The sequence below is a fragment of the Chiloscyllium plagiosum genome, chromosome 4 (assembly GCF_004010195.1).
Source record: "Chiloscyllium plagiosum isolate BGI_BamShark_2017 chromosome 4, ASM401019v2, whole genome shotgun sequence".
NCBI classification, from domain to species: Eukaryota; Metazoa; Chordata; class Chondrichthyes; order Orectolobiformes; family Hemiscylliidae; genus Chiloscyllium; species Chiloscyllium plagiosum.
Window position 1 is genome coordinate 56105641 of NC_057713.1, and position 24931 is coordinate 56130571.

The following is a 24931-nucleotide window of genomic DNA, read 5'->3' on the forward strand; positions in this document are numbered from 1 at the left end:
ATTGTTAGTTTCCTTGTTCAAATCCATCCATGCCTACTTGGTTGGAAAGATTGTCCTCTTCCTCCCATCTTTGAGAGCCCATCTCATTATAATCCATCGTATACTACTACAGGACATAAAGTAAGAGTGAAAATTGTAGGGAGCAGTTTTTCTAAGTGTCTTCTTCATTCCTGGAGTAAATACCCCAAGTACTTAGTCTGTACAGTCTGTTCCATCTTTGTCCCTTGATTGATGAGGGAATGCAGAGGTGAGGTATGACTCCGTTAAAGAGCTTACTATTCAGATTCCTGACCTTCTACTTGTCCTGTCATCTGATCAGTGATTATTGGAAGATAGTGGCGTAGTGGTAATGTCACTAGACTATTCATCCAGATACCCATGCTAATTCCCGGGAGGAAAAGATTTGAATTCCACTGTGGCAGATGGTGGAATTTGAATCAGTACATATTTGGAATAAAGAATTGGCCTAATTGTGACTGTTTAGTGACTGTCAGATTCCCATCTATCTGCTCTACCCTCCTCTCCAACCTATCACCATTACCCCCACCTCCACCTGCCTATCGCACTCAGCAGCCTTCCTCTCTCCCATTTATCTCTCCACCCCCTTGGCTCACAAGCCTCATTCCTGATGAAGGGCTCTTGCTGGAAATGTCGATTCTTCTGCTCCTCGGATACTGCTACTTCTGACCTGCTGTGCTCTTCCAGCATTCTACCCTCGACCATAATCATACAGATGTACAGCATAGAAACTGACTCTTCAATCCAACTGATCCATGCTGACTAGATATCTAAATTCATCAGACTTATACCTCAAATGTTGATTCTCCTGTACCTCAGATGCTGCCTGACCTGCTGTGCTTTTCCAGCACCACACACTCTACTCTGATCTCCAGCAGCTGCAATCCTCACTTTCTCCTGGGAATTAATAAAACTTATTTAAGTTCCTTTTTGATTTGATTTTAATTCCAATTTTAAAATTAGCAGCACCAAAATTTAGCTTTAAACAAGATTTAAGATTAGTACAATATTTTTGAAGTTTAAGTAAAAAATGTGGAAGTTACGAGATAAAATATAGATATAAAGATGAAACACAGATATGGACAAATGATACTCATAAAACGGAAGCCAGCTCTGTTTATTAATATTGCAGGTTCATTATTTGAAGATTTCCCATTCCAAGGTGAAGGACACTTCAGAAAATATTGGTTTTGACAAGTGCAAGAGTTCATTCCTATAATGGTTCATGATCTGCATAGCCAATTCATGGAAATTTGTTACTGCACTATACAGGTGGTTCTGCTATAATGCGACAGTTGTGTTCCTCTGCAGCCTCATGCTATAGAAAATCGTGCTATGGGAAACCACGATAGAAATCGCTCTATAGAAAACCTGGTATGCCCATTCAGCAGGAAGTTCGCGTATGCAAACAATGTCCACAATTCATCAATCGCATTAGAGCCAATTTGTGCTAATGAAACGCGCGTTATAGAAGAACTACCTGTAACTGTAAATGCATTAAGGAATCTCATAGCACTATTCATAGTGCAGACGTAAATATCACTTCTCACCTTTTTTTAATCCCAATAGCTTTTCTATTGTTCTGAATGTAAACTAACTTCTGATTTTCTCAGGCTTTCCCTTTGTGTATATTCTTTCTCAGATTTTCCCTTTGTGTATATCCTTTCTCTTGTCCGCAGTTTGTTTTATTGTCTTTATTTCTTATGAAGCACTTCAGTTTCTTCAATACTTCTTAAACAGATATTGGAATAAATTTGACAGATCCAATGTTTCGTGGGATTTATCGTGGTTCTCGGAAACATCAAGGTAAATCTTGACATGTAACTGCAACTAGTTTACTCTTTGTTAAAAGAACAGTACTGTGAACCTTTGTGAAATTTGTTGTTATGTCTGTGCATGGAATGCTAATATATTTGAAATGTTATTTTGATTGAATATAATTGAACCATGAAATTTTATATGTAAATAGTAAGCTAACCTTCCCATCCCTTTAATGGGCATTAATAGCTGTGGAGAGATAATGAGCTCCAATGTTAGTTTATTGACTTGCTGTATGGAGTAAGGTTGTTTAGCATTTGATTTATTTAGTGCTATTGGCACAGCTCCAGGAGTGACCACTTCAAATGGTATGGGTTAAGTACTTTAGCACCTCTAGCACCTTTTTTTTTAGAATGTGATTGCTTGTGAACTTGCCTTTTTGCGGCATTACAGGGGGGAAAATAAATCACGAATCAGTTCCAATGTGCTGGCAAGAATGATCATGGAGTGACCTCTAGTGGTAATAAGGGTATCCTAACTCTTTGTATAGCTTCAGTAAATTCAATTTTACTTCAGAGTCACAAAGGTGTACAGCACGGAAACAGACCCTTTGGTCCAATTCATCCATGCCGACCAGATATTCTAAATTAATCTAGTCCTGTTTGCTAGCACTTGGCCCATATCCCTTCAAACCGTTCCTATTCGTATACCCAAACAGATGCCTCTTAAATGCTGTAATTGTATTAGTCTCCACCACTTCCTCTGGGACAGCTCATTCGATACACCTACCACCCTCTGCGTGAAAAGGTTGTCCTATAGGGCCCTTTGAAACCTTTCCCTTCTCACCTGAAGCTTATGCCCTCTAGTTGTGGACTCCCCCACCTCAAGGAAAGGATCCTATTTACCCTATCTATGCCCCTCATGAGTTTATAAACCTCTATAAGATCACTCCTCAACCTCTGATGCTCCAGGGAAAATAGCCCCAGCTTATTCAGCTTCTCCTTGCAGCTCAAACTCTCCAACCTGGCAACATCCTTGTAAATCGTCTCTGAACCTTTTCAAGTTTCACAACATCCTTTCTATAGGAGGGAGACCAGAACTGCACACAATATTCCAAAAGTGCCCTAACTATTGTCTTCTACAGCTGCAACAGGACCTCCCAAGCATACCAGACACTGCCTTCACTATCCAATCTGCATGCAACTCCACTTTCAAGGAACTATGAACCTACATTCCAAGGTCTCTTTGTTCAGCGCTCTCCCCAGGACCTTACCATTAAGTGTGTAAGTTCTGCCCTGATTTGCCTTTCCAAATTGCAGCACTATGCCTCCTATGTTCACATCTAAATCATTTTTATAAATGACGAAAAGTAGTGGTCACAAGCCTCCAATCTGAAAAGCAATCACTACCCTCTGTCTTCTACCTTTGAGCCAGTTCTGTATTCAAATGGCTAGTTCTCCCTGTATTCCACATGATCTAATCTTGCTAGCCAGTTTACCATGAGGAACCCTGTCGAACGCCGTACTGAAGTCCATATAGATCACATCCACTGCTCTGTCCTCGTCAATCCTCTTCATTACTATTTCAAAAAACTCAAACAAGTTAGTGAGACATGATTACCCATGCACAAAGCCATTGTTGACTATCCCAAATCAATCCTTGTCTTTCCAAATACATGTATATCCTATCCTTAAGGATTCCCTCCAACAATTTGCCCACAACCGATGTCAGGCTGACCAGTCTGTAATTCCCCGGCTTTTCATTTCCACCCTTCTCATAGAGGCACCACGTTAGACAAACTCCAGTCTTCCGGCACCTCACCTGTGATTATTGATGATACAATTACCTCAGCAAGGGGCCAAGTAATCATTTCCCTAGCTTCCTACAGAATTCTAGGGTACATCTTTGAAGGCATCCAGCACTACCACCTCTAATATGGACATTATTCAAGATGTCACCATCTATTTCCCCTCATTCTGTATCTTCCATGTAGGGGGCGATAGGGGGAGTGGGCTCTCTAGTACAATCCCAATAAGGTGATCATCCTTTTCTTATTTCTCAGTTCCACCCAAATAACTTCCCTGGACGTATTCTCAGGAATATCCTCCCTAAGTACAGTGTAGTATTGTACCATATCAAAATACCACTCTCCCTTTCTATCTTTCCCCTCGCATTTGTATCCTGGAACATTAAGCTGCCAGTCCTGTCCATCCCTGAGTCACGTTTCTGTAATTGCTATGATAACCCAGACCCATGTTCCTAACCATGCCCTGAGTTAATCTGCTTTCCCTGTTTGGCCTCATGTCCAGAAATAAATGCAGTTTAATTTGTCAGTCCTCCCTCATTCCTGCCTGCCCTGACTATAGGATTTGCTCCTTTTCCCAACTGTACCAGTCTCAGACTTATCTCATTCCTCATTATCTCCCTGGGTCCCAACTCCCCTACCCAGTCCCCCAACCTTAATAGCAGCTCGAGCAAATCCTCCCAAGCAGCTCGAGCAAATCTCTCTGCCAGTGTATTAGTCCCCTTCCAATTCAGGTGCAATCCACCCTTCTTATACTGGTCACGTCTAGAAATGCAACACACCTCTTAACAAAAAATAAAATTGCAGACTTAATTTGTAATTGCTGTGTGGCCAAAAATCCAGCTTACTAGCAACATGAACTTCCAGTATCTTGAGAAATGATCAGGCCTTTGCTTACTACCACAATACTAAATTCAATTATCTCCAGCATTCAAAACATTATTTAATTACCAGGACCTTGGACAATCAAAGCTCCTGATATCTTTTCTTGAATGAGAAGTTATAGGACACAGAATCTGTTTGTGTACTCTTACAGATGATTTTTTGGATGTAATACAGAGAGCTGTCAAAACTGGAGTTCAAAAGGTAAACAAAATTCTCTTTTCTGTCAAGAGTTTCCAAAATATTGATTTTGAATTCCATTTGAATATTGAGAGATTAAAATTGATTTACCGGATCACTCAGTATAACTAAACTGAAGCCTGTAGAAATTCTGAAATTTACCTGATCTCCCAAATTTAGAGATTCCAGGCATTAGGCAGAATGAGGAATTAAAGGAATGAATATTCGTTAGAAGATTGCTTTGGAGAAGTGTGCGCTCTGTGGAAGAATGTGTGCTACATGGAAAATATTAAGTCTCTTCAAGAGAATTTGCGTAAGCTTAATGGACAAGAATGTGGCAGATGGATTATACAGTGTAAAAATGTGAGATTGTGCGCTGAGGTAGACCAGATATTCTTAAGTATTTCTTAAATAGTAAAAAGTTAGAAAATTTAGATGGGTGGGAAGTTGGGTGTCCCTGTAGGATTATGGTAGGGGAGTTTGGAACCAGGAACACAATTTTGTAATTGGGAAGTCATTAGGGACTTAGGTGAGGATTTGTTTTTAACTCAGTGTCCTGTATCTTTGGAATTCTCTACCTTAGACAGCTTTAGAACCTTAGTTATGCTTAAATTAGAGATTGACTGACAGATTTCTAAATACCATTGATATTAGGGGGGATATGGGGACACCATGGAAAAAAGATATTAAATTAGAAGATAAGCCATGGTCATATTGAATGGCAGGCTAGGTTGACAGCCGAAATGGTCTACTTTATTCCTAAATATGGCAAAAAGATTTCTAGAAATGAATAGTCAATGGCCTATCCAGACTGAATTGTGGCTGCTGGGATAGAAATGTCGATTAGATTAGATTCCCTACAGTGTGGAAACAGGCCCTTCGGCCCAACTAGTCCACACCGACCCTTCGAAGAGTAACTCACTCAGACCCATTTCCCTCTGACACTGTGGGCAATTTAGCACAGCCAATTCACCTGACCTGCACATCTTTGGATTGTGGGAGGAAACCGGAGCACCCGGAGGGAACCCATGCAGACACGGGGAGAATGTGCAAACTCCTCACAGACAGTTGCCCAAGGCTGGAATTGAACCTGGGACCCTGGTGCTGTGAGGCAGCAGTTCTAACCACTGAGTCATCGTGCCGGCCTGAATGTAGTTTGAGTGTCAAGGTTTTTGTTCTGTGGAACTATGTCTGCCATGAAAATGTGAGCTAGGATTCTATATTCTATTCTAATCTAAGTATCAGCATTTGCTAAAAACCTATTTTAATTTTTAACATGTACCTTTTGTAAATGGTCTTTACACTAGTTGTGCTTGATAATATAGTAGAGTTTTGAGCCTGACTTGTAGTTTAGATTATTTTGTACTTCCAGTATCCTGCATGTACTATTAAAGATTAGTTTCTACAGTGAACTCGAGTTGAACAATTGCCTGCCATGGAATACAGTGGGCATAGAATTCAGAAGAACTGCATTGAAAATTATTCCTATATCATGCAATACAGTAATTATTTCCCATCTATGTGACAGGATAACAGTCCTGTCTCTATTGTTCTGTTTGTCTTCTGTAAGTCTACATTATATTAAATACACATTTTCCTCCAAACAAGGATAAATAGGCAAATTGTTCAGCATACATTATATATTTTTTCTCTTTTGATCAGTTCATGATTACAGGAGGCAGTTTACAAGATAGCAAAGATGCACTGGAATTAGCAAAGACAAGAGGTCAGTTATGAAACCTGCTTTACTTGAATGTATTTCTTGAAAATGCTCAAGGGAGTGCATTAATCTTATTGCAGCATTCAATGTAAGTTTTGCTGATTTCAATTAAATAATTCTTTAGATTTAAGCTGTACCAAGGAACAACAGTGTTACTGAAAAAAAAACCAAATAATTTGAATTTTGTGCTGTGACTAATATGTGTCCCTCATGCTGGTTCACTTTTACATTTACAAAATGAGAAATTATAGTCGGCCAGATTTTCTGCAGAATTTAAAAGTATCAAATTTAAATTATGTCACAAAAGTTATTAACTTTTATCTGCCTTTGAGTCTCAGAGCAGTTTAACAAAACATGAAAATAATTTGTGGTAAAAGAGTCGAATCACATTTTAGTTATGGGTTTATTCTGAATAATATTTTTCATGTGAAATCCGTTCTGCTGACCTGGGGTAGGTCCTGAAACAGCTAAAATATACTTTTACATTTGAATTCTTGCTTAGAAGCTGGTAAGCAATGTCATTATTCCATATTTCTTTTTGCTCATTAAGCTCACTATGAATGAACATCTTGACTATACTGTACAAAAAGACAGTAGAACAGCTCCCTTCTGTGCTGTATTGTGATACAGAATTGTGATACTGTGAAATATTTGCCTTGTTTACCTACCTGCAATTCAGAAATATTTCATTCAATATTATCTCAGAATACTGTCGAGATAGGTGATAAGATGCTATTTAAATGCAAATACTTCCCTTTTTAAATTTAAAAATGGACGTAAAGTACCAATATATTATCAGAAATAAGCAGAAGTGCTGCTCCTGCTATTAATCAGTAATCTCACCATTATTCCAGTGATTGTTTTGCTTTCAAAAAAGTTCATAGAGGTTTTTGCAAGCTAATAATCTGATGGCAAAGTACCTTTAGGGTAAAGTGCTATGATCATTAATAGTCAAAATGGCAGAAATTTGCTTTGGACTTGAATTTAAACATGCACTCAAGTATGCTGTGTTATTCTCTGGCCATAAATGTGAAATAGCTTCAGTAATGCATGGATATATAAGTAACCAAAGGACGTGTGTATTAAAAACAGGAAATACTGAAAATACTCGGGATCTTGTAGCTTTTCTCAGAGCTGGAATTTGTTTGAAATGTAAGCAAATAAAGAAGAAGGGAGAACAAAAGGGAAAGTCTGTGATAGGATTGAAGATAAATAATTGAGACAATGAGACTAGTAACAAAAGAAGCAAAGGAACAAACTTGAGAGCTGTATTGGCAAAATTGAGCTGTGATTACGGTCTGAGGTATGGAAATCTATTTCTTGGGCTGCAAAATTGAAAGATTTCCTACGCTTCGGTTTAGCTTCATTTAGAGTGGTGAAGAAGGTACAGAGTGATCAGTGTGAGAATGGAGTGGAGAATTACAATAGAAAGCAGCTAGAATCTCAGGATTATGCTACTGGACAAAATGAAGGTGTTCAACAAAGCACTCACCTCACCTATATTTGGCTTCCCCAGTGAAATTCAACAAGTACTATTTATTAAAGAATAAGGTACATTTAATGCACAGTTTTACCTGGAATGGATTTTGAAAGCCTGGATGACAGGAAGTGAGAAGGTGAAGATCCCTATCTCCGCACCCTGCACTTGATTAAAACATGTGCATCTTTAATATTTCCCAGTTTTATGAAAGGTCACCAATCTGTAATGTTAACTTGATTTCACTTTGCACAAATGCTGACATACTGGCGTAGCATCTCAAGCATTTTCACTTGTGTTTCATTGTCAACATCTGCAGTATTTTTTCATGACCTCTATGACATGGTACCTTCAGTCTGTGTACACAAAAACAAAATTGTTTGAGATGCCCTGCCACCACTGTTGTTGGTTGTGGCTTTGGCTGACTGGATCCTGAGTTTTGGAGTTCCCACCCACTGACGTTTACTTAGACAATCTTTCACCTAGTTTATCAGTAAGTAGATTTAAACAGTATTTAAAGTGTTTGATCATGTGTCCCAATATATCCTTGTGCTGTTGTCAAACTTTGTTTGATAACACTCTCGTGAAGTACTTTGGGATGTTAAAGGTGCTCTTTAAAAGGCTGTGGTATTTGTGTATATCTTATTAATTTCTATATTATTTTAAACATGTCAATGATATCCTCTTGATCTCCTACTTGCCAGAGAAATAGTCCAAGTTTTCTCTGACAGACCTGTATAGTTCTTGTGGAAATGTTGTTGGGGATTGTTTTAAAAAATTCTCAAGGTCAGGTTAGTAGGAGAGTAGTCTGACACAGAACAAACGACCAAGAGGCGAGTCTGCTAGAATATGAGCATTTTATTCCCCGCAGCGTCGCCACAACCAGGTCTCATACTTACAACGGGTCTGGCTTATACTCACTCTACATGTTACCGGAACTGGGAGCCGTCAGTTCTCGTAGAGCGGTTGCCAACAACCCACGCTCGGCGGTTAAACGTAACCCCGGAGCAGACTCACCGAACTGGAGACTTTTCCAGCTGATATACTCTTTTCCAGATATAAACATTCATGTGAACAGCAGAGCAAGGCTAAAAAACACGTTCCATTCTGGTTACATACAGATAAGAAGATTCACACGGGGAGGTGTGTAATAAGATTCACACGGGACTAAGCAACACCTCCATTCCGGTTAGATTCACACATGTATTGGGACATAATTTTTAACCGTTTCACCACAGGGATGAAATGAATTATGCAGTGGGTGAATCGCTCGTAGCGGTCCAATTTAGATAAGTAATCGTGCCACACAAACCTTTAGTGTTAACTGGTTTATTCGTGAGTTCACTGGGAGAGACAAGTCGACCGAATGGTCACAAGTCACTCCAATGAGATACAGAGAGTTATGTGATTATAAACGTTACAATCGCTGTGGTTCTGTTCGCCGAGCTGGACGTTTTTGTTGCAAACGTTTCGTCCCCTGTCTAGGTGACATCCTCAGTGCTTGGGAGCCTCCTGTGAAGCGCTTCTGTGGTGTTTCCTCCGGCATTTATAGTGGCCTGTCCCTGCCGCTTCCGGTTGTCAGTTTCAGCTGTCCGCTGTAGTGGCCGGTATATTGGGTCCAGGTCGATGCGTTTGTTGATGGAGTTTGTGGATGAGTGCCAATCCACAAACTCCATCAACAAACACATCGACCTGGACCCAATATACCGGCCACTACAGCGGACAGCTGAGACTGACAACCGGAAGCGGCAGGGACAGGCCACTATAAATGCCGGAGGAAACACCACAGAAGCGCTTCACAGGAGGCTCCCAAGCACTGAGGATCTCACCTAGACAGGGGACGAAACGTTTGCAACAAAAACTTCCAGGTCGGCGAACAGAACCACAGCAACGAGCACCCGAGCTACAAATCTTCTTACAAACTTTGAAAACGTTACAATCATTTAACAATTAGCAAACCGTTAATTTCAGGATAACGAGCAAGTTAGGTACTTTGCCCAGTCACTAGTCTCAGTCACATAGTGTCTGGACGGTGTTGGTTAGTAGCTGATAAGCAAGTGTTAGTATACAATAGGTTCTTGGAATAGATGAACATTCCCATGCTGGGAAAGAATTCATTTATCTGGTATCAGTACAGCTGCAAGGTCAACCACCTCACTGAGCCTGGGAAAGTGTGAGCTTAGCAAGCAGACACTAATATGAGATTCAAAATGGTTTTCCATGCTTTTAATATGTGACAAGATGGCTACTTCAGATCTAACACATCTCCCACACACGTCATATGATCATTTTTCTGAAATGCTATTTCCTTACAGATTCTTTCTATAGTACAGTTGGTTGTCACCCTACACGCTGTAGTGAATTTGAGCAGAATAATCCAGCGCAATACTTGTCTGATCTTAAAACTTTGGCCGTTGAGAACAAAGGAAAAGTGGTGGCCATTGGAGAATGTGGTTTGGGTAAGTGTAAAAACATTATGCCTGTCCTATTGTAGGATTGATTTAACATTGTTTTCCCATGGAAACATAACGGTTAGTTTCTGTAACTAGGTTGGGTACATAGCTAATGATTGATAATCATGTTACTTACTGGTTCTTCTTAATTTTTACTTCTGCAGATTTTGATAGATTGGAATTCTGCCCTAAAGAGATTCAACTAAAGTAAGTATTTAATTTTATTTTTGCCGTCTGCTTAAGTCACAAACACCTGTTTTATACCCCTCCCAAATTTCTTTTTCTGCCAAAGATTATTGACATCTACATTATCTCCATATTTCTATCAGGATAGTCCCAATGATAATTAGAAGGAAATGAAAAATCTCTGTGTACAGAGATAACAATCGTGTATGTAAGTCTTTAAACAATTAAAGTTATGTCTATTTTTAAATTGTTATTGCACAAAAGCTGTTCCTGCTGAATTGCAATTTGCCTATTGGCCTTCATAATGTAATGAATCATAGAATGGTCTTATTCTGTGCTGTAACCAGTTGGCATGTCTTGTCCATGCTACAACAACTCCACAAATCTCGCTTCCAAACTTGTAGACCTGCAAATTTCTTTTCTCTTCAGATAATTCCCTTTTGAAAGCTGTAATTAATCCAATTCACTGTACTCTCAGGCAATATGTTCCAAATCTGAAACACTCGCTGGGTAAAATAGGTTTTTCTCATGACACCATTGGTTCTTTTGTGATTTACTTTAAATGACTTTCAAATCTTCATCCATTAAGAATGGTTTCCTCCCATCCAATTTGTCTAATTCCCTCGTTATTTTAAACACCTCCATCAATTCTCCTGTCAACCTTGTCTTCTGTAAGCAGACCAGTCCCAGCTTCACGTAGCTGAGATCTCTTGAGATCTCTTCTTCTCATAAATCTTTTATCCTTCCTCTTCAGTGCATTCACATACTTTATAAAATGTGGTGCCCAGCATTAGTCACAATACTCTATGAAGATGAGTAGAGTTTAAGGTCACCACATCCACTTTCTTTTTATACTCTTGTCTATTTACAAATTCTAGGATTCTAACTTCCTCTGTCACCTTCAATGATTTATGTACATAAAGCCTATTATCCCTTTGTTTCCGCACCTCCCTTTAGAATTGTACCTTTCAATTTCTACTACCTCTCCTCATTCTTTCTCCAAAATGCATCATTCAATCTTCTCTGGTTTGCTCTCTCATTTGCTGCATTGTCTATCCAGTCCTCTAGCCTATCCTCAGTCATTTGCTATCCTTCTCAATAGTTCCAAATTTTGCATCATCTGTGAAGTTTGAAATTGTGCCCTACACACCCAAATGTTTATAAATTTCTTTCAGGAAAAAAAAACTGACATTTCTGTCATGACAGAAATGGTGTCAGTTATTTTGTTATCTTTCTTTGCATTTGAAATTTCATTATTTTGTGATATTGTCTTCTACTGGATGATACAACCATTTCAGCGTATTTGTCAAAAAACCTGTGTCAAATTTACATTTAAAATAAGGACCTTTTTTGTAAAATAATTAAAGGTCCATTCCAAACCTATATAGAGCTTGGTCAGATTTAACTGTGCATTATGATTTTTGACAAAGCACAAGAAAAGAAACATTGATTATCATTGGTTTTGTGGAAATGATTTTGAGGAATTAAGTTCAGGGTATTTATTTTATATTTATTAAACCAGGAATAAAAGCTGACGGTAACATTGTAGAAAATAAATATGACTGAATAAGGTTGATGATTGACAATTGATAAATCATTATCAATTGGTAAAATAAATAGGTATTATTTACACTTTGACTTCTAAATTCCCCTCCAAACCTATACCACCTTGCTTGGAACCATATTACCAATCCTTCATTGGCATTTAGTTCAAAATCCTGGAATTCCCTTTCTCCTACATTGCACAGGCTGAAGCTACACTACATGGACTGCAAAGACTCAAAAAGTTGGCTCACTACTGCCACCTTGGGTACAGTTATGGGATAAGGAATAAATTCTGGCTTAGCCAGCAATACCCTTGAAAGAAGAGATTGGTTACTATATGGCACTTCTACAGTCCAGTATGACAACAAGGCAGTGTTACTTTCCAAATCCTAACTGATCTGTATAGATAGTGAAAAAGACTTGCTTCACATTCAGCCTATGATCAGAAATGTTGGCTTACGTGATCTGCATTTGTCTACGATCCATCCCATCCAGGATATTTAATAAGCAACCTATTCAGAGATGTTATTACACACTACTGTAGGGAAGGCAATGGCCTAGTGATACTATCTTTAGACTATTAATCCAGATACCCAGGTAACATTCTGGGGACCTAGTTTCGGATCCTGTCACAGCAAATTGTGAAATTTGAATGCAATAAAACAAAAATCTGGAATTAAGAATCTATTGATATCCATGAAATCATTGTCGATTGTCAGAAAAACCCATCTGGTTCATTAATATCCTTCGGGGAAGGAATTCTGCCACCCTCATCTGCTCTGGCCTACATGTTGACTCCAGACCCACAGCAAAATGGATGACTCTAAGTTGCTCTCTGAAATGGCCTAGCAAGCCATTTAGTTGTCCAATTGCTACAAAGTCTCAAAGAAATGAAACTGTACAAATCAATTAGTATTGACCAAGGCATCGGAAGGCAATGGCAGAAAGAGCCCTGTCGACCCTGCAAAGTGCTCCTTACTAATATCTGAGGGCTAGTGCCAAAATTGGGAGAGCTGTCTCACAGACTAGTCAAGCAACAGTTTGATATTGCCTGTCAGGTATGATTCTGTGAGTATGACAATGTCCCAGACACTGCCATCACCATCCCTGGATATGTCATGTTCCAACGGCAGGAAAGACCCAGCAGAGGTGGCAGCACGGTCGTATACAGTCGGGAGGGAGTTGCCCTGGGAGTCCTCAACACCAACTCTGGACCCCAGGAAGTCTCATGGCTTCAGGTTAAACATAGGCAAGGAAAGCTCCTGCTAATTACTACATACTGTCCTTCCTCGGCTGATGAATCGGTACTCCTCCATGTTGAACAACATTTGGAGGAAGCACTGAGGGTGGCAAGGGAACAAAATATCCTCTGGGTCGGGGATTTCGATGTACACCACCAAGATTAGCTTGGCAGCAATACTACAGATCAAGTTGGTTACATCCTAAAGGACATAGCTGCTAGACTGGTTCCATGGCAGGTGGTGAGGGAACTAACGAGAGAAAAGCATACTTGACCTCATCCTTGTCAATCTACCAGCTGCAGATGCAATCTGTTCATGACAGTATCAGTAAGAGTGATTGCCGCACAGTCCTTGTGGAGATGAAGTCCCACCTTAGCATTGAGAATACCCTCCATTGTATTTAGTGGCATTATCACTGTGCTAAATGGGATAGACTTCAAGCAGAACTAGCAACTCAAGACAGGGCATCCATGAGGTGCTGTGGGCCATCAATAGCAGCAGAATTGTACTCCAGCACAATCTGCAACCTCATGGCCTGGCATGTCCCCAACTTAACCATTACCATCATCAAGACTACTTGCATGCTAACCGCTTAAGTAGCAAGTCATGGGGACATAGCTAAGTGATCTCCCACACCCAACTGATCGGACCTAAGCTCCGCAGGCCTGGCATTTCCTACCATAAATGGTGGTGGACGATTAAACAACTCTGGAGGAGCAGGCTGCACAAAAATCCCCATCCTCCATGATGGAAAAGCCCAGCACATCAGTTCAATCTTTCTCACCAATCTTCAGCCATAAGTACTGCATGGGTGATCCATCTCCGCCGCCCCCATTTGTCCCAAGCATTGCAGATACCAATCTTCAGCCAGTTTTCATCAATCTACATTACACTAAGAAACATTTGAAGACATTGGATACTGCAAAGGTTATGGGCCGTCACACCATTCCAGCAATAGTACTGAAGACCTGTGCTCCAGACCTTGCCGTTCCCCTAGCCAAGCTGTTCCAATATAGTTACAACACTGGCACCTACCTGACAATGTAGAAAATTTCCCAAGTATGTCCTCTAAATAAAAAATCTAACCCAGCAAAATTTCCACTTAATCAGTCTACTCTCGATCATCAGTAAAGTGATGGAAGGTGTCATCATCAGTGCTATCGAGCAGCACCTGCTCAACAATAACCTGCTCAGTGATGCCCAGTTTGGGTTCCGCCAGGGCCACTCAGCTCCTGACCTCAGCACAGCCTTAGATCAAACATGGACAAAAGAACTGAACTCCAGAGATGAGGAAAGAGTGAGAGCCCTTGACATAAAGGCTGCATTCAACAATGTGCCATCAAAGAGCCCTGGCAGAGCCTGAGTTGATGGATTTAAGGAGGCAAACTCTCTGGTGGTTAGAGTCATACCTGACACATAGGAAGTTGGTCATGGTTGTTGGAGGTCCATCATCTCAGTACCAGGACATCTCTGCTGGAGTTCTTCAGGGTAGTGTCCTAGGCCCAACCATATTCATCAATGACCTTCCCTCCATCATAAGGTCAGAAGTGGGGGTATTTGCTAATGATTGCTGAATGTTCAGTGCCATTTGCAACTCTGCAGATACTGAAACAGTCCATGTCCAAATGCAACAAGAACTGGACCATATCAAGGCTTAGGCTGACAAGTGGCAAGTAGCATATGCGCCACACAAATACCAGGCTATGACATCACCAATAAGAGACAATCTAACCACTGCCCTTTGACATTCAATGGCATTACCATTTCTGAATCAACATCCTGGGGGTTATCATTGACTAGAAACTCAAATGGACTCACCACATAAACACAGTGGCTACAAGAGCAGGTCAGAGGCTAGGAATACTGCAGTGAGTAACCCTCCTCCTGACTCCCCTCATTCCTGATGAGCTCATGCTAAAAACATGGATTCTCCAGCTGCCTGACCAGCTGTGTTTTTCCAGCACCACACTCTTTGTCTCCACAGCCTGTCCACCATCTACAAGGCACAAGTCAGGAATGTGATGAAATCCTCCCCACTTGCCTGGATGAGTGTAGCCCCAACAACGTCGAGGACAAAGCAGTCCACTTGATTGGCACTACATCCACAAGCATTCACTCCCGCCACCACTAATGCTCAGTAGCAGCAGTGTGTGCTTTGCAGAAGTTCACCAAAAATCCTCAGACAGCACCTTCCAAACCCATGACCATGTCAATTTAGAAGGACAAGGACAGCAGATATATGGGAACGCCATCACCTTGAATTTCTCCTCCAAGCCACTCACCATTCTGACTTGGAAATGTATCTCCATTCCCTCACTGTCAAAATCCTGAAATTCCCTCCCGACATTGTGAGTCAACCCACAGCAGGTGGACAACATCAGTTCAAGAAGGCAACTCACCACCACCTTCTCAAGGGCAACTAGCGATGGGCAATAAGTGCTAGTCAGCCAGTGACACCCACTTCCCAAGAAATGAATACATTTTTTTAAAAAAAGCCAGTGGGACTTGAAACTAGCCTTCCTAGTTTAGAAGTAGAGGCACTACCTCTGTGCCACAAGAGCCCTTCCCTATTCATTATACAACATCCTTTTCTTTATGTACCAAAATGACCTTCAAATGAAAACATTAGAATATGTTGAGCTTCACTATAACATTATTGGTGATCAGCATATGTAAGTTCACATTAAGACCTTATTTGATAGCCTGTGACTTTTTGTCAGCCTTAATTGATAAAACTTTGTATTGAAATACTGAGAATATACTTTTCTTTCAGATACTTTGAAAAGCAGTTTGACTTGGCAGAAGAAACTAAATTGCCTCTGTTTCTACACTGCAGAAATTCACATGCAGAATTTTTAGGTATGGTTGAAATAAAGTCACTGTGTTTCTACCAAAATACAAAATCAAGTTCTTCAGTGGTTAAATGTTTCAACATGTAAAATCTCTCCTTAAGTGCTTCAAAACTTCTAGTATGATCAGTGATGACAAGGGTAGCAGCCAACATGGATTTTATGATTCCCAACAGATTGACAACATTGAGAGAAATTTTCAAAATTGTGACTGGAAATAAACCAGTCGACAAAATCTCCCCTTTTAAGACTTTTTCTGTGTCAGACAAACAGAAACTAAATACAACAGGCCACTAACATCTGAAACCATTTTTACAAAAAAGATAATTTTCACAATAATGCTAATCTTATGAAACATTTTATCACAGTTCCATACTTCTGACTGTTAAATAGCATACAGGAACAGTCTCTCAGTTACCCCCAGCTCAGCAGCCGAGGTTCACTTCACCTTACCATATGAGATCAAAACCTTTAGTATTATGGAAAGCTGCTTGTCAGCCTATATTTTTCTGGATACCGTTCCATTGTCAAGGCATTTGTGAGTGACTCTCTATTCACTAAATCATCAAAAGCCTGCCTGTTCATTCCATTTCCTTTGAACAGGAACCAAACACTCACCAGCAGTCTGCTTAATCATGAACACAAAAGCAGATCCCCTGTTTTCCCACAAGGAAAGGGATTTAAATTCTTCCAGAATTCATTTGGTTATTGTTGGTTTCTCTCCCTGTGACAACTGGATTACTTGAGCATGTGTCCCAAACTGAGATATTTTTCTTATGATGCCAACTAATGTTAACATTGGACAAACTTGGATCCTGGATTAAAACCTGGCTGGATAGACCCTTTGAGACCCTTGTTAGAATCCAAAGTAGGCCTGAGAACCCTGTGTTCAATTTTAAATCTTCCCTGGTATAGAATCACGGAATCATAGAATCCCGAAAGTTCAGAAGGAGGCCATCTGGCCCATTGAGTCTGCACTAACTCTCTAAAGAGCATTCTGTCCAGACACAGCTCCCCCCCCCACCCCCAAGCAATTCTATCCCTTAACTTCACATCTACCATGACTAATCAACCTAGCCTACTCAACGCTGAACTTTACAGACTATTTCAGCATAGCCTTCGGTACATCATTTGATTGTGGGAGGAAACCAGATCACCTGGAGGAAACTCACGCAGAGACGGGGAGAACATGCAAAATCCACACAGTCACTTGAGGCTGGAATCAAACCTGGGCACCTTCTGCTGTGAGGCAACAGTGCTAACCACTGAGCTACCATGTTGCAAAAGGCTTCTGAAAGGAACATGTTCTAACTGAAACAACCTCCACCTCAATATCATTAATACAGACAGGGGCATGTCCTCCACTCCTCTTCCTGAAGTCGATGGCCAGCTCCTTCGGTTTGCTGACATTGAGTGAGAGATTGTTGTTGTTGTTGTTGTTGTTATACCATGCCGTTAAGCTGTCTGTCTCTTTCCTGTACTCTGTCTCTTTGTCGTCTGAGGTCCCACCCACTACCGTGGTGTCATCAGTAAATTTGTAAATGGAATCAGAGCTCAATTTGCCCACACAGTTGTGAGTGTGTAAGGAGTATAGTAAGGGGCTGAGTATGTCAGGCACTGATGTTGAGGATTATAGTGGAGACGGTGTTGTTACCTATCCCTACTGATTGCAGTCTTCAAGTCAGGAAGTCAAGAATCCAATTGCAGAGGAGGGGGGAGTACAGTCCTAGATCTGAGTCTGGAGATAAGTTTGTTTGGTGTTGCAAGCAGAGCTAAAGTCAATAAATAGGAGACTGACGTAGGTGTCCTTGTTATTCAAATGTTCCAGGGATGAGAGTAGGGCCAGGGAGATGGCATCTCCTGTACACATTTTACAACGATAGGCAAATTGTAGTAGATCAAAGCAATCTGAGGCACCAACTCACGGCCACCTCCTCCTATGTCCCCCTCGACCACAACCTCACCTCCCATCACCAAACCATCATCTCCCAGACAATACACAACCTCATCAGCTCAGGGAATCTCCTACCCACAGCTTCTAACATCATAGTCCAGGAACCCTGCACCCCCTGGTTCCACCTCCTACCCAAGATTCACAAATCTGACTTCCTTAGCCGACCTGTCGTATCGGCCTGCTCCTGCCCCACCAAACTTATCTCCACATACCTTGACACCGTCCTCCCCCACCCCCGCAGTCGAGGAGCTCCCCATCTACATTCGGGACACTACCATCACCCTCCACCACCTCCATGATTTTTGTTTCCCTGGCCCCCAGTGCCTTATCTTCACCATGGATATCCAGTCTGTAGACACATCTGTCCACCATGATGAAGGCCTCCAAGCCCTCCGTTTCTTCCTCTCCCGATGTCCTCACCAGTACCCTTCCACTGACACACTCATTCGTTTGGCTGAACTGGTCTTCACGTTCAATAATTTCTCCTATGAATCGTCCTACTCCCTCCAGACCAAAGGGGTAACCATGGGCCCCATCTATGTCTGTCTCATCGCCGGCTATGTGGAACAGTCCATCTTCTGCAGCTACATTGGCACCATTCCCCACCTTTTCCTCCGCTACATTGATGACTGTAACAGCGCCACCTTGTGCTCTCTCACGAGGAGATTGAACAGTTCATCAACTTCACTAACACATTCTATCCCAACATTGCGTTCACCTGGACTATCTCGGACACCTCCCTCCCCTTCCTGGACTTCGCCTTCTCCATCTCCATCAACAGTGATGACTCAACACGGACATCTTCTACAAACCCACTGACACCCACAGCTACCTGGATTACACCTCCTACCCTCCCTCCTGTAAAAATGCTATTGGTTATTTCTAATTCCTCCTCCTCTGCCAGGCAGACCAATATCCACACAGAATACACCAAATGGCCTCCAGAGACCACAATTTCCCCTCCAGTGCATCTCATCCACTTCACACACCTCTGTCCTCGAACCCCAACCCTCTAGCTGCAACAAGGACAGAACACTACTGGTCCTCCCCTTCCACCCCACCAACCTCTAGATATATCGCGTCATCCTCCACCATTTCCGCCACCTACGAACAGACCCCACCACCAATGATATATTTCCCTCCCACTCCTATCTGCATTCCGTAAGGACCAGGCATTCCTAACTCTCCTGTCGGGTCCGTGCCTCCCCCCCACCCCACAAACCCACCTTCCCCTGCCACTGCAGGAATTGCAAAACCTGTGTGCACACCTCCCCCCCTCACCTCTGTCCAAGGTCCCTAAGGAGCCTTTCACATCCGTCAGAGATCTATCTGCTCTTCCACACGCATCATCTACTGTGCCCATTGCTCCCAAAGCAGTCTCCTGTACATTGGGGAGACAGGATGCCTACTTGCGAAACGCTTCAGAGAACATCTCTGGGCCACACACATGAAGCAACCCCACCGCCCTGTGGCTGAACATTTTAACACCCCATCCTTCTCCCCCAAGGACATGCATATCCTGGGCCAACTCCTCCATCACCAAACCCTTACCATCCGCTACCTGGAGGAAGAACACCTCATGTTCTGCCTTTGGACCCTTCAACCACACGGGATTAATGTGGATTTCATCAGTTATCTCTTAGCCCCCTTGGCCCACAAGCCTCATTCCTGATGAAGGGTTTATGCCCAAAACATCGATTCTCCTGTTCCTCGGACCTGCTGTACTTTTCCAGCACTACACTCTTCGACTCTGATCTCCAGCATCCGCAGTCCTCACTTTCTCCTAAATGAATGTAGGTTGTGAGTGGATGAAAATTTGGCAAATGGAGTATAATGTGGTAATGGTGAACTTGTCCACTTAGGCGGGATGAATAAATAGAGATGTGTTTTATTTGAATGGAGAGAGACTGCAAAAAGAAGGACAGTGGTTTGTGGGTGTCTTGGTACATGAATCAAATGCAGGTTTAAAACATTCTGAGGAAGGAAAATGGAATTTTTGTCAATTATTGCAGGGGGAATGGAATGGAAAAGGAAGTTTTACTGCAGTTCTACAGAGCATTGGTGAGACTACACCTCAAGTAATATGCACAATTTTAGTCTGTTTGTTTAAGAAAAGATATAATTGTGTTTGAAGAAGTGCAGAGAGGTTCATTTGATTGGTCCTGGGATGAGGGGTTATCTTGTGAGGGAAGATTAGACTAGCTAGGTCTGAGTTTGTTGCAGTTTAGAAGAATGAGAGATGGTCAGATTGAGGGTATTTGATATTGTAAATGCCAAAAGAATACTGCTTTTCCCTGTGGGAGAGTCTAGAACTAGGGGACAGTTTTGAAATATAGGGGATTTCCCATTTAAAATAGTAATGAGGAGAATTTTTTTTCCTCTGAGGGTTATGAATCTGTATAATTAACTTCCACAGAGAATAGTGGCATTTGTGATTAAATATTTTTAAGGCCGAGGTAGGTGGCTTTTAACTCCCTGGTTAACTGAGAATCCGTCAGGACTAGGCAGGAAAGTGGAGTTGAGGCCTCAGTCAAATCAGCCATGTAGCAGGCTTGGAGGGGGCTCGAAATTGGCCAATTATGATGCAGATGTCTTGCATTTAAGAAGAAATCATACATGATGTGTAAAGAAATTTCTGAGCCTTTTCAATCTCTTTTATAGATATAATGAAGAGAAACATTGACAGATGTGTTGGAGGTGTGGTAAGTCTAATCTAAGGAATCAGGAATTTGGTTATCACAGTATATCCTCCTTTATGATATGATGTTACACTACATTCAGGAATTGCATAGAAAATATCCAAGCCAGTAAGGCAGTTTATTAATTTTAACTAAGTGGTGAAAATATATGGCCCATGTTTCATGATAAACATATGGATATGCATGTAACTTTTTGTCTTCACTGAGTTGGCCAGTTGCTTATTGTAGAAATCAATGAAATGAGAATTTTGAGAGTTCTACAATGAGTGATCCAGTCTGGTAAGCTATCACTTCTGTGGTGAAATTAAACATGTACCCACTGGTCTTTGGCACACAGCCATCACTATGCTCAAAACAAATATTTTCAGCTAAAAAGTGTATTAAGTATTGAATTATATGAAAAAAAACTTTAATTTATATAATGTTGTCTTAATTCTTCAAAATGCTTCAAATAGCCTCACGACCAATGGATTACTTTTGCAGTGAAATGATTATTATAATGACAATAATAATAAATAACTAACTTATTGGACAGAAATTTTCTTTCACAAGAAAACAAATGAATGCCTAGGTGATCTGTTATGTTGCTTGAGAGAGAGAGAAGTATCAATTTGACATGCTATTTTAAATTTGGCACCTCTATGCCAGGGAACAAAATATTATTTATGGGCTTCCTTAAGGTCTACTTCTTCATTCTTACTAACTCCTTTATTAGGTAATGCAGTCACATTGTAATATGACTTTGTGCTTCTGTTGACATATAGAGTACTTACACTTCCTCAGAACCAAAATTAGAAAATAAAATTACCTTCAGTAATTATAAACTCCATTGAACTTAAATCTTCAACACACAAAGAATGTATTAATTTCTGAGATACCACAGGATTTAAATTGCCATAATTGGCATAAATTAGCAAAAGTTTTTTTTTCAAAATAGCTGGCACACACATCTAACACCTTAGCCTAAATCCTTAGCCTAAACACACCTCCTGCGGACTTTTGAGGTCACAGCTAATACATTTTCATTGCATATTTACAAAACATAAACATTTTAACCAGGTATTTATCACTTCTTGTAGCATCTCTGATCTCAATCTCAGATTTAAATTTAACAATAGCATCATTACTTCCCCAGAGAGTAGCTGTGTAGAGTACACCTATACAACCGAAAGCTAAAGGTACCATATTCATTTGGAAGTAATTTATTACCTCAGGGGATTGAAAGTTTTCCCAGCTCCTTGTTAATTGAGAGTTCCTTCACTGAAATTGTTCTTGCTTACTTGCAGTCTATATTTCTCTCTCCCCATCCTTAGTAGCCTGCTCTCTTTCTTTCTCTCGACCCCATTTCAACCTGCCTCTGACTCACACCTTAATTGAAATCTCCCTCTCTCGCATCCCCTCCAAAGTTTCCCTCTCATTCCCATCCCCACCTTTGCAGCCTTCCATTGTCCCCTCCTCAGTCTACTTGTAGCATTCTTCCCTACTCTTGCAACCCCAACTCCCTACCTTTCCACCCCATCACTCAGTCACTTTTCTCCATCCATTCAGCACCCCCTCATTACCACAATGAATTGCTAGCCTAACTGTACTGTAGCAGGCCAAAACATGGAATTTTCTGATGCAGAGCTGTCGGCAAATCAATGGGTATGAAGATCTTCCCCAGAATTAAGGCAAATTGTGTTTGTTACTTGGGCATATTGGATCCCATTTCTTTTAATAGATATGGCATTTAATTTCTATTACATCCGATACTCTAATCTTTTCTGTTGTGACTTGCTATCTTGCTTGTCAAACCTTTATGCACATTCCTTCTCTATCTTCATGCAACTTATGCCACAGTTGCATTCTGGGGATAAAGCAGGCAAAAAAAGAATGAAATTAAAGGTCTCGGAGTTATTCTGAACCACACAATTGCCATCTAGCTAACTGACCTAACTGGCCCCTTTATGTATCCTCTTTCCCATTCTATCTCTTCTCAATCTCTTGTTTCTGCTGAACTTATTTCTCTGTTGATCCTCAGTCTGCCTGTGTAAATTGAATGTTTATTATTATTAAGCCTTCTCAAATGACACTCGGGTCACTGGTCCAATCCACGTGACCTTGTCAAATTCTTAAGTTATTAAAGCTGAAACTTGATTTGAGGCTGTGCTAATACATTCAGTAGGTGTTACCTTGATGTGTTAATTGGTTCTGCAATGGAAGCTTTCGAGTAACAAGTATATACCAACTTCTCTCGTAATGTTTTTATCTTATTTAATATTATAATTTATTGCCTCATAAATGATAGGACTTAATGAATTTTAAATTGTTTATTAAATGATGATTTCTAAGTTTCTTATTTTTTTTAGGTGCACTCCTTCGATGGTACAAAAGAAGAAGCTGCTGCACTTGTAGAATTGGGTCTTTATATTGGTATCAATGGCTGGTAAGTTTCAATATACTGTTTCAGTTATAGTTAGTCTTGATTTGTGACTTTAAAGTACAAGCAGCAATTTGTTCCTCGAAACTGAGTATGCAAATCACTTATCCATTAAGCAGGTGTCTATTAGCTATGAGGGAAGCTATTAGGCAACAACAAAAAATCTTAAAGAACTTGATGTTTCTGATGGAACTATCAACAGTGAGTTGTTTTTTTCTTAGTTGGGATATCAATGTATTTGCCTTGCCACCATTTGTTGCCATCACTAATTATCCATGCAAAGGTATGGTGAGCTACTGCTGTGAACCAATGTAATCCATGGTGCATCGGAGAAAAGAGATCCAGGATTTTAATCCCATGACAATAAGCAATAATATAGTTCCAGATCAGGTAGCATGCCTGAGGATTATTAGAAAGATGAGGCAGGATTGGTTTCATATCCATATGACATTATAGGAGGGATGTGATAGCATTGGAGACGGCACAGAGGAGCTTTACCAGGATGTTGCTCGGGCTGGAGAGTTTTAGTTATAAGGAGACATTTGAATAGACTGGGGTTATTTTCTTTGGAGCAGAGGAGACTGAAGGGGGGCCATGATTGAGGGATAAATAAAATTATGGGGAAATTGATTGGATAAACAGGAAGAGACTTTTCCCCTCGGTGATATGACCAGATTTAAGACAAGGGACAGAAAGGGGAATGTGTGGAAAAATATTTTTACCTAAAGGCTGGTGGGAATCTGGAACTTGCCTGAAAGGGTGTTACAGACAGCCTCCTAATATTTAACTAGCATTTAGATGTTCACTTCCAATGCCAAAGCTTACGAGGATAAATGCTGGAAAATTGGATCAGAATATTTAGGTGCTTGTTTATTTTACTGGCACAGACTTCATGAACTGAAGGACTTTTTTGAATGCGGTACACCTATAACTGTGCGATCACGTGGAGGTAAATCACCAATCGTTGTCATTTTAGAGCAGATAATCAACTCCTTAATAGACCTGTGATGCATAGTCAGCACCTAGAATGATTGTCATATTGAAGTGACATCCAAACCAACAGTTCATCATAAGAACCCATATTTTTATGAAGGTTGGAAGAGTCAGTGAGGTACATAACAGACATTGAAGAATTTAATGAGCCAGTTGACCGCAAGGAAATACGCTCCGCCCAGTTTACAGCTCCACCCAGTTTAACATAGGATGGAGGATGCAAATGCTGTTCCTTTCAAAATTCTGAATGCTATCTAAATGAGTGCTAAGGAGGGAGGTGGAAGTATCAGCAACAGACTTGCAGGAGACTGTCAGGAGCCAATGATCTGCCTAAGAGCTTCCCTTTTGAGGGACTGAATAGGATTATTTTTGAAATAATTGATTAGGTGGTAGGAGAATGATAGTGGAGGATAAAGTATTCATTATTTAATTTGCAAGTCTTGTGACAGGTTTTATGGTATCTGTACTTGAGCACCAGTTTTTTTGCCGTCTATATCCTGTGACCTAAGTGTACAATTTACTGTTTACCTAAATTTGCAGGTGACCCTAAGCTAGAATGTTTGGAAATGTTTGAAATGATATAGATTAATGAGTAGACAAAACTATGAAACTTGAGGTGTAATGCCAAAGCTGCAATTTGTCCACTTTGGATCCCAAATACATCCTCACATGTTCATTGTGTTTCTGAAAGTATTCCATTAATCTATTCTGAAATAATCATAGTTTAGTGTGTGTGTAATCTTTATTCACTAT

The 24931-nt window shown here is 40.7% G+C and overlaps 1 protein-coding gene across 2 annotated transcripts in view; it reads left to right on the top strand.

Moving 5' to 3' along the window:
• The first annotated feature begins 1758 nt into the window (after positions 1 to 1758).
• tatdn1 (TatD DNase domain containing 1) overlaps positions 1759 to 24931 on the top strand; it is a 55404-nt gene continuing 32231 nt past the window's right edge. Inside the window, exons 1-8 of one of the 2 annotated variants that reach the window (XM_043688250.1) lie at positions 1759 to 1824; positions 4617 to 4666; positions 6305 to 6368; positions 10155 to 10298; positions 10457 to 10499; positions 16038 to 16123; positions 20729 to 20769; positions 23115 to 23191. In XM_043688250.1, the coding sequence (XP_043544185.1) occupies positions 1785 to 1824; positions 4617 to 4666; positions 6305 to 6368; positions 10155 to 10298; positions 10457 to 10499; positions 16038 to 16123; positions 20729 to 20769; positions 23115 to 23191 (545 nt within the window). In that variant the 5' untranslated portion in view covers positions 1759 to 1784. The remainder of the gene's footprint in view (positions 1825 to 4616; positions 4667 to 6304; positions 6369 to 10154; positions 10299 to 10456; positions 10500 to 16037; positions 16124 to 20728; positions 20770 to 23114; positions 23192 to 24931) is intronic. The other variant, XM_043688251.1, reaches the window with a different exon arrangement.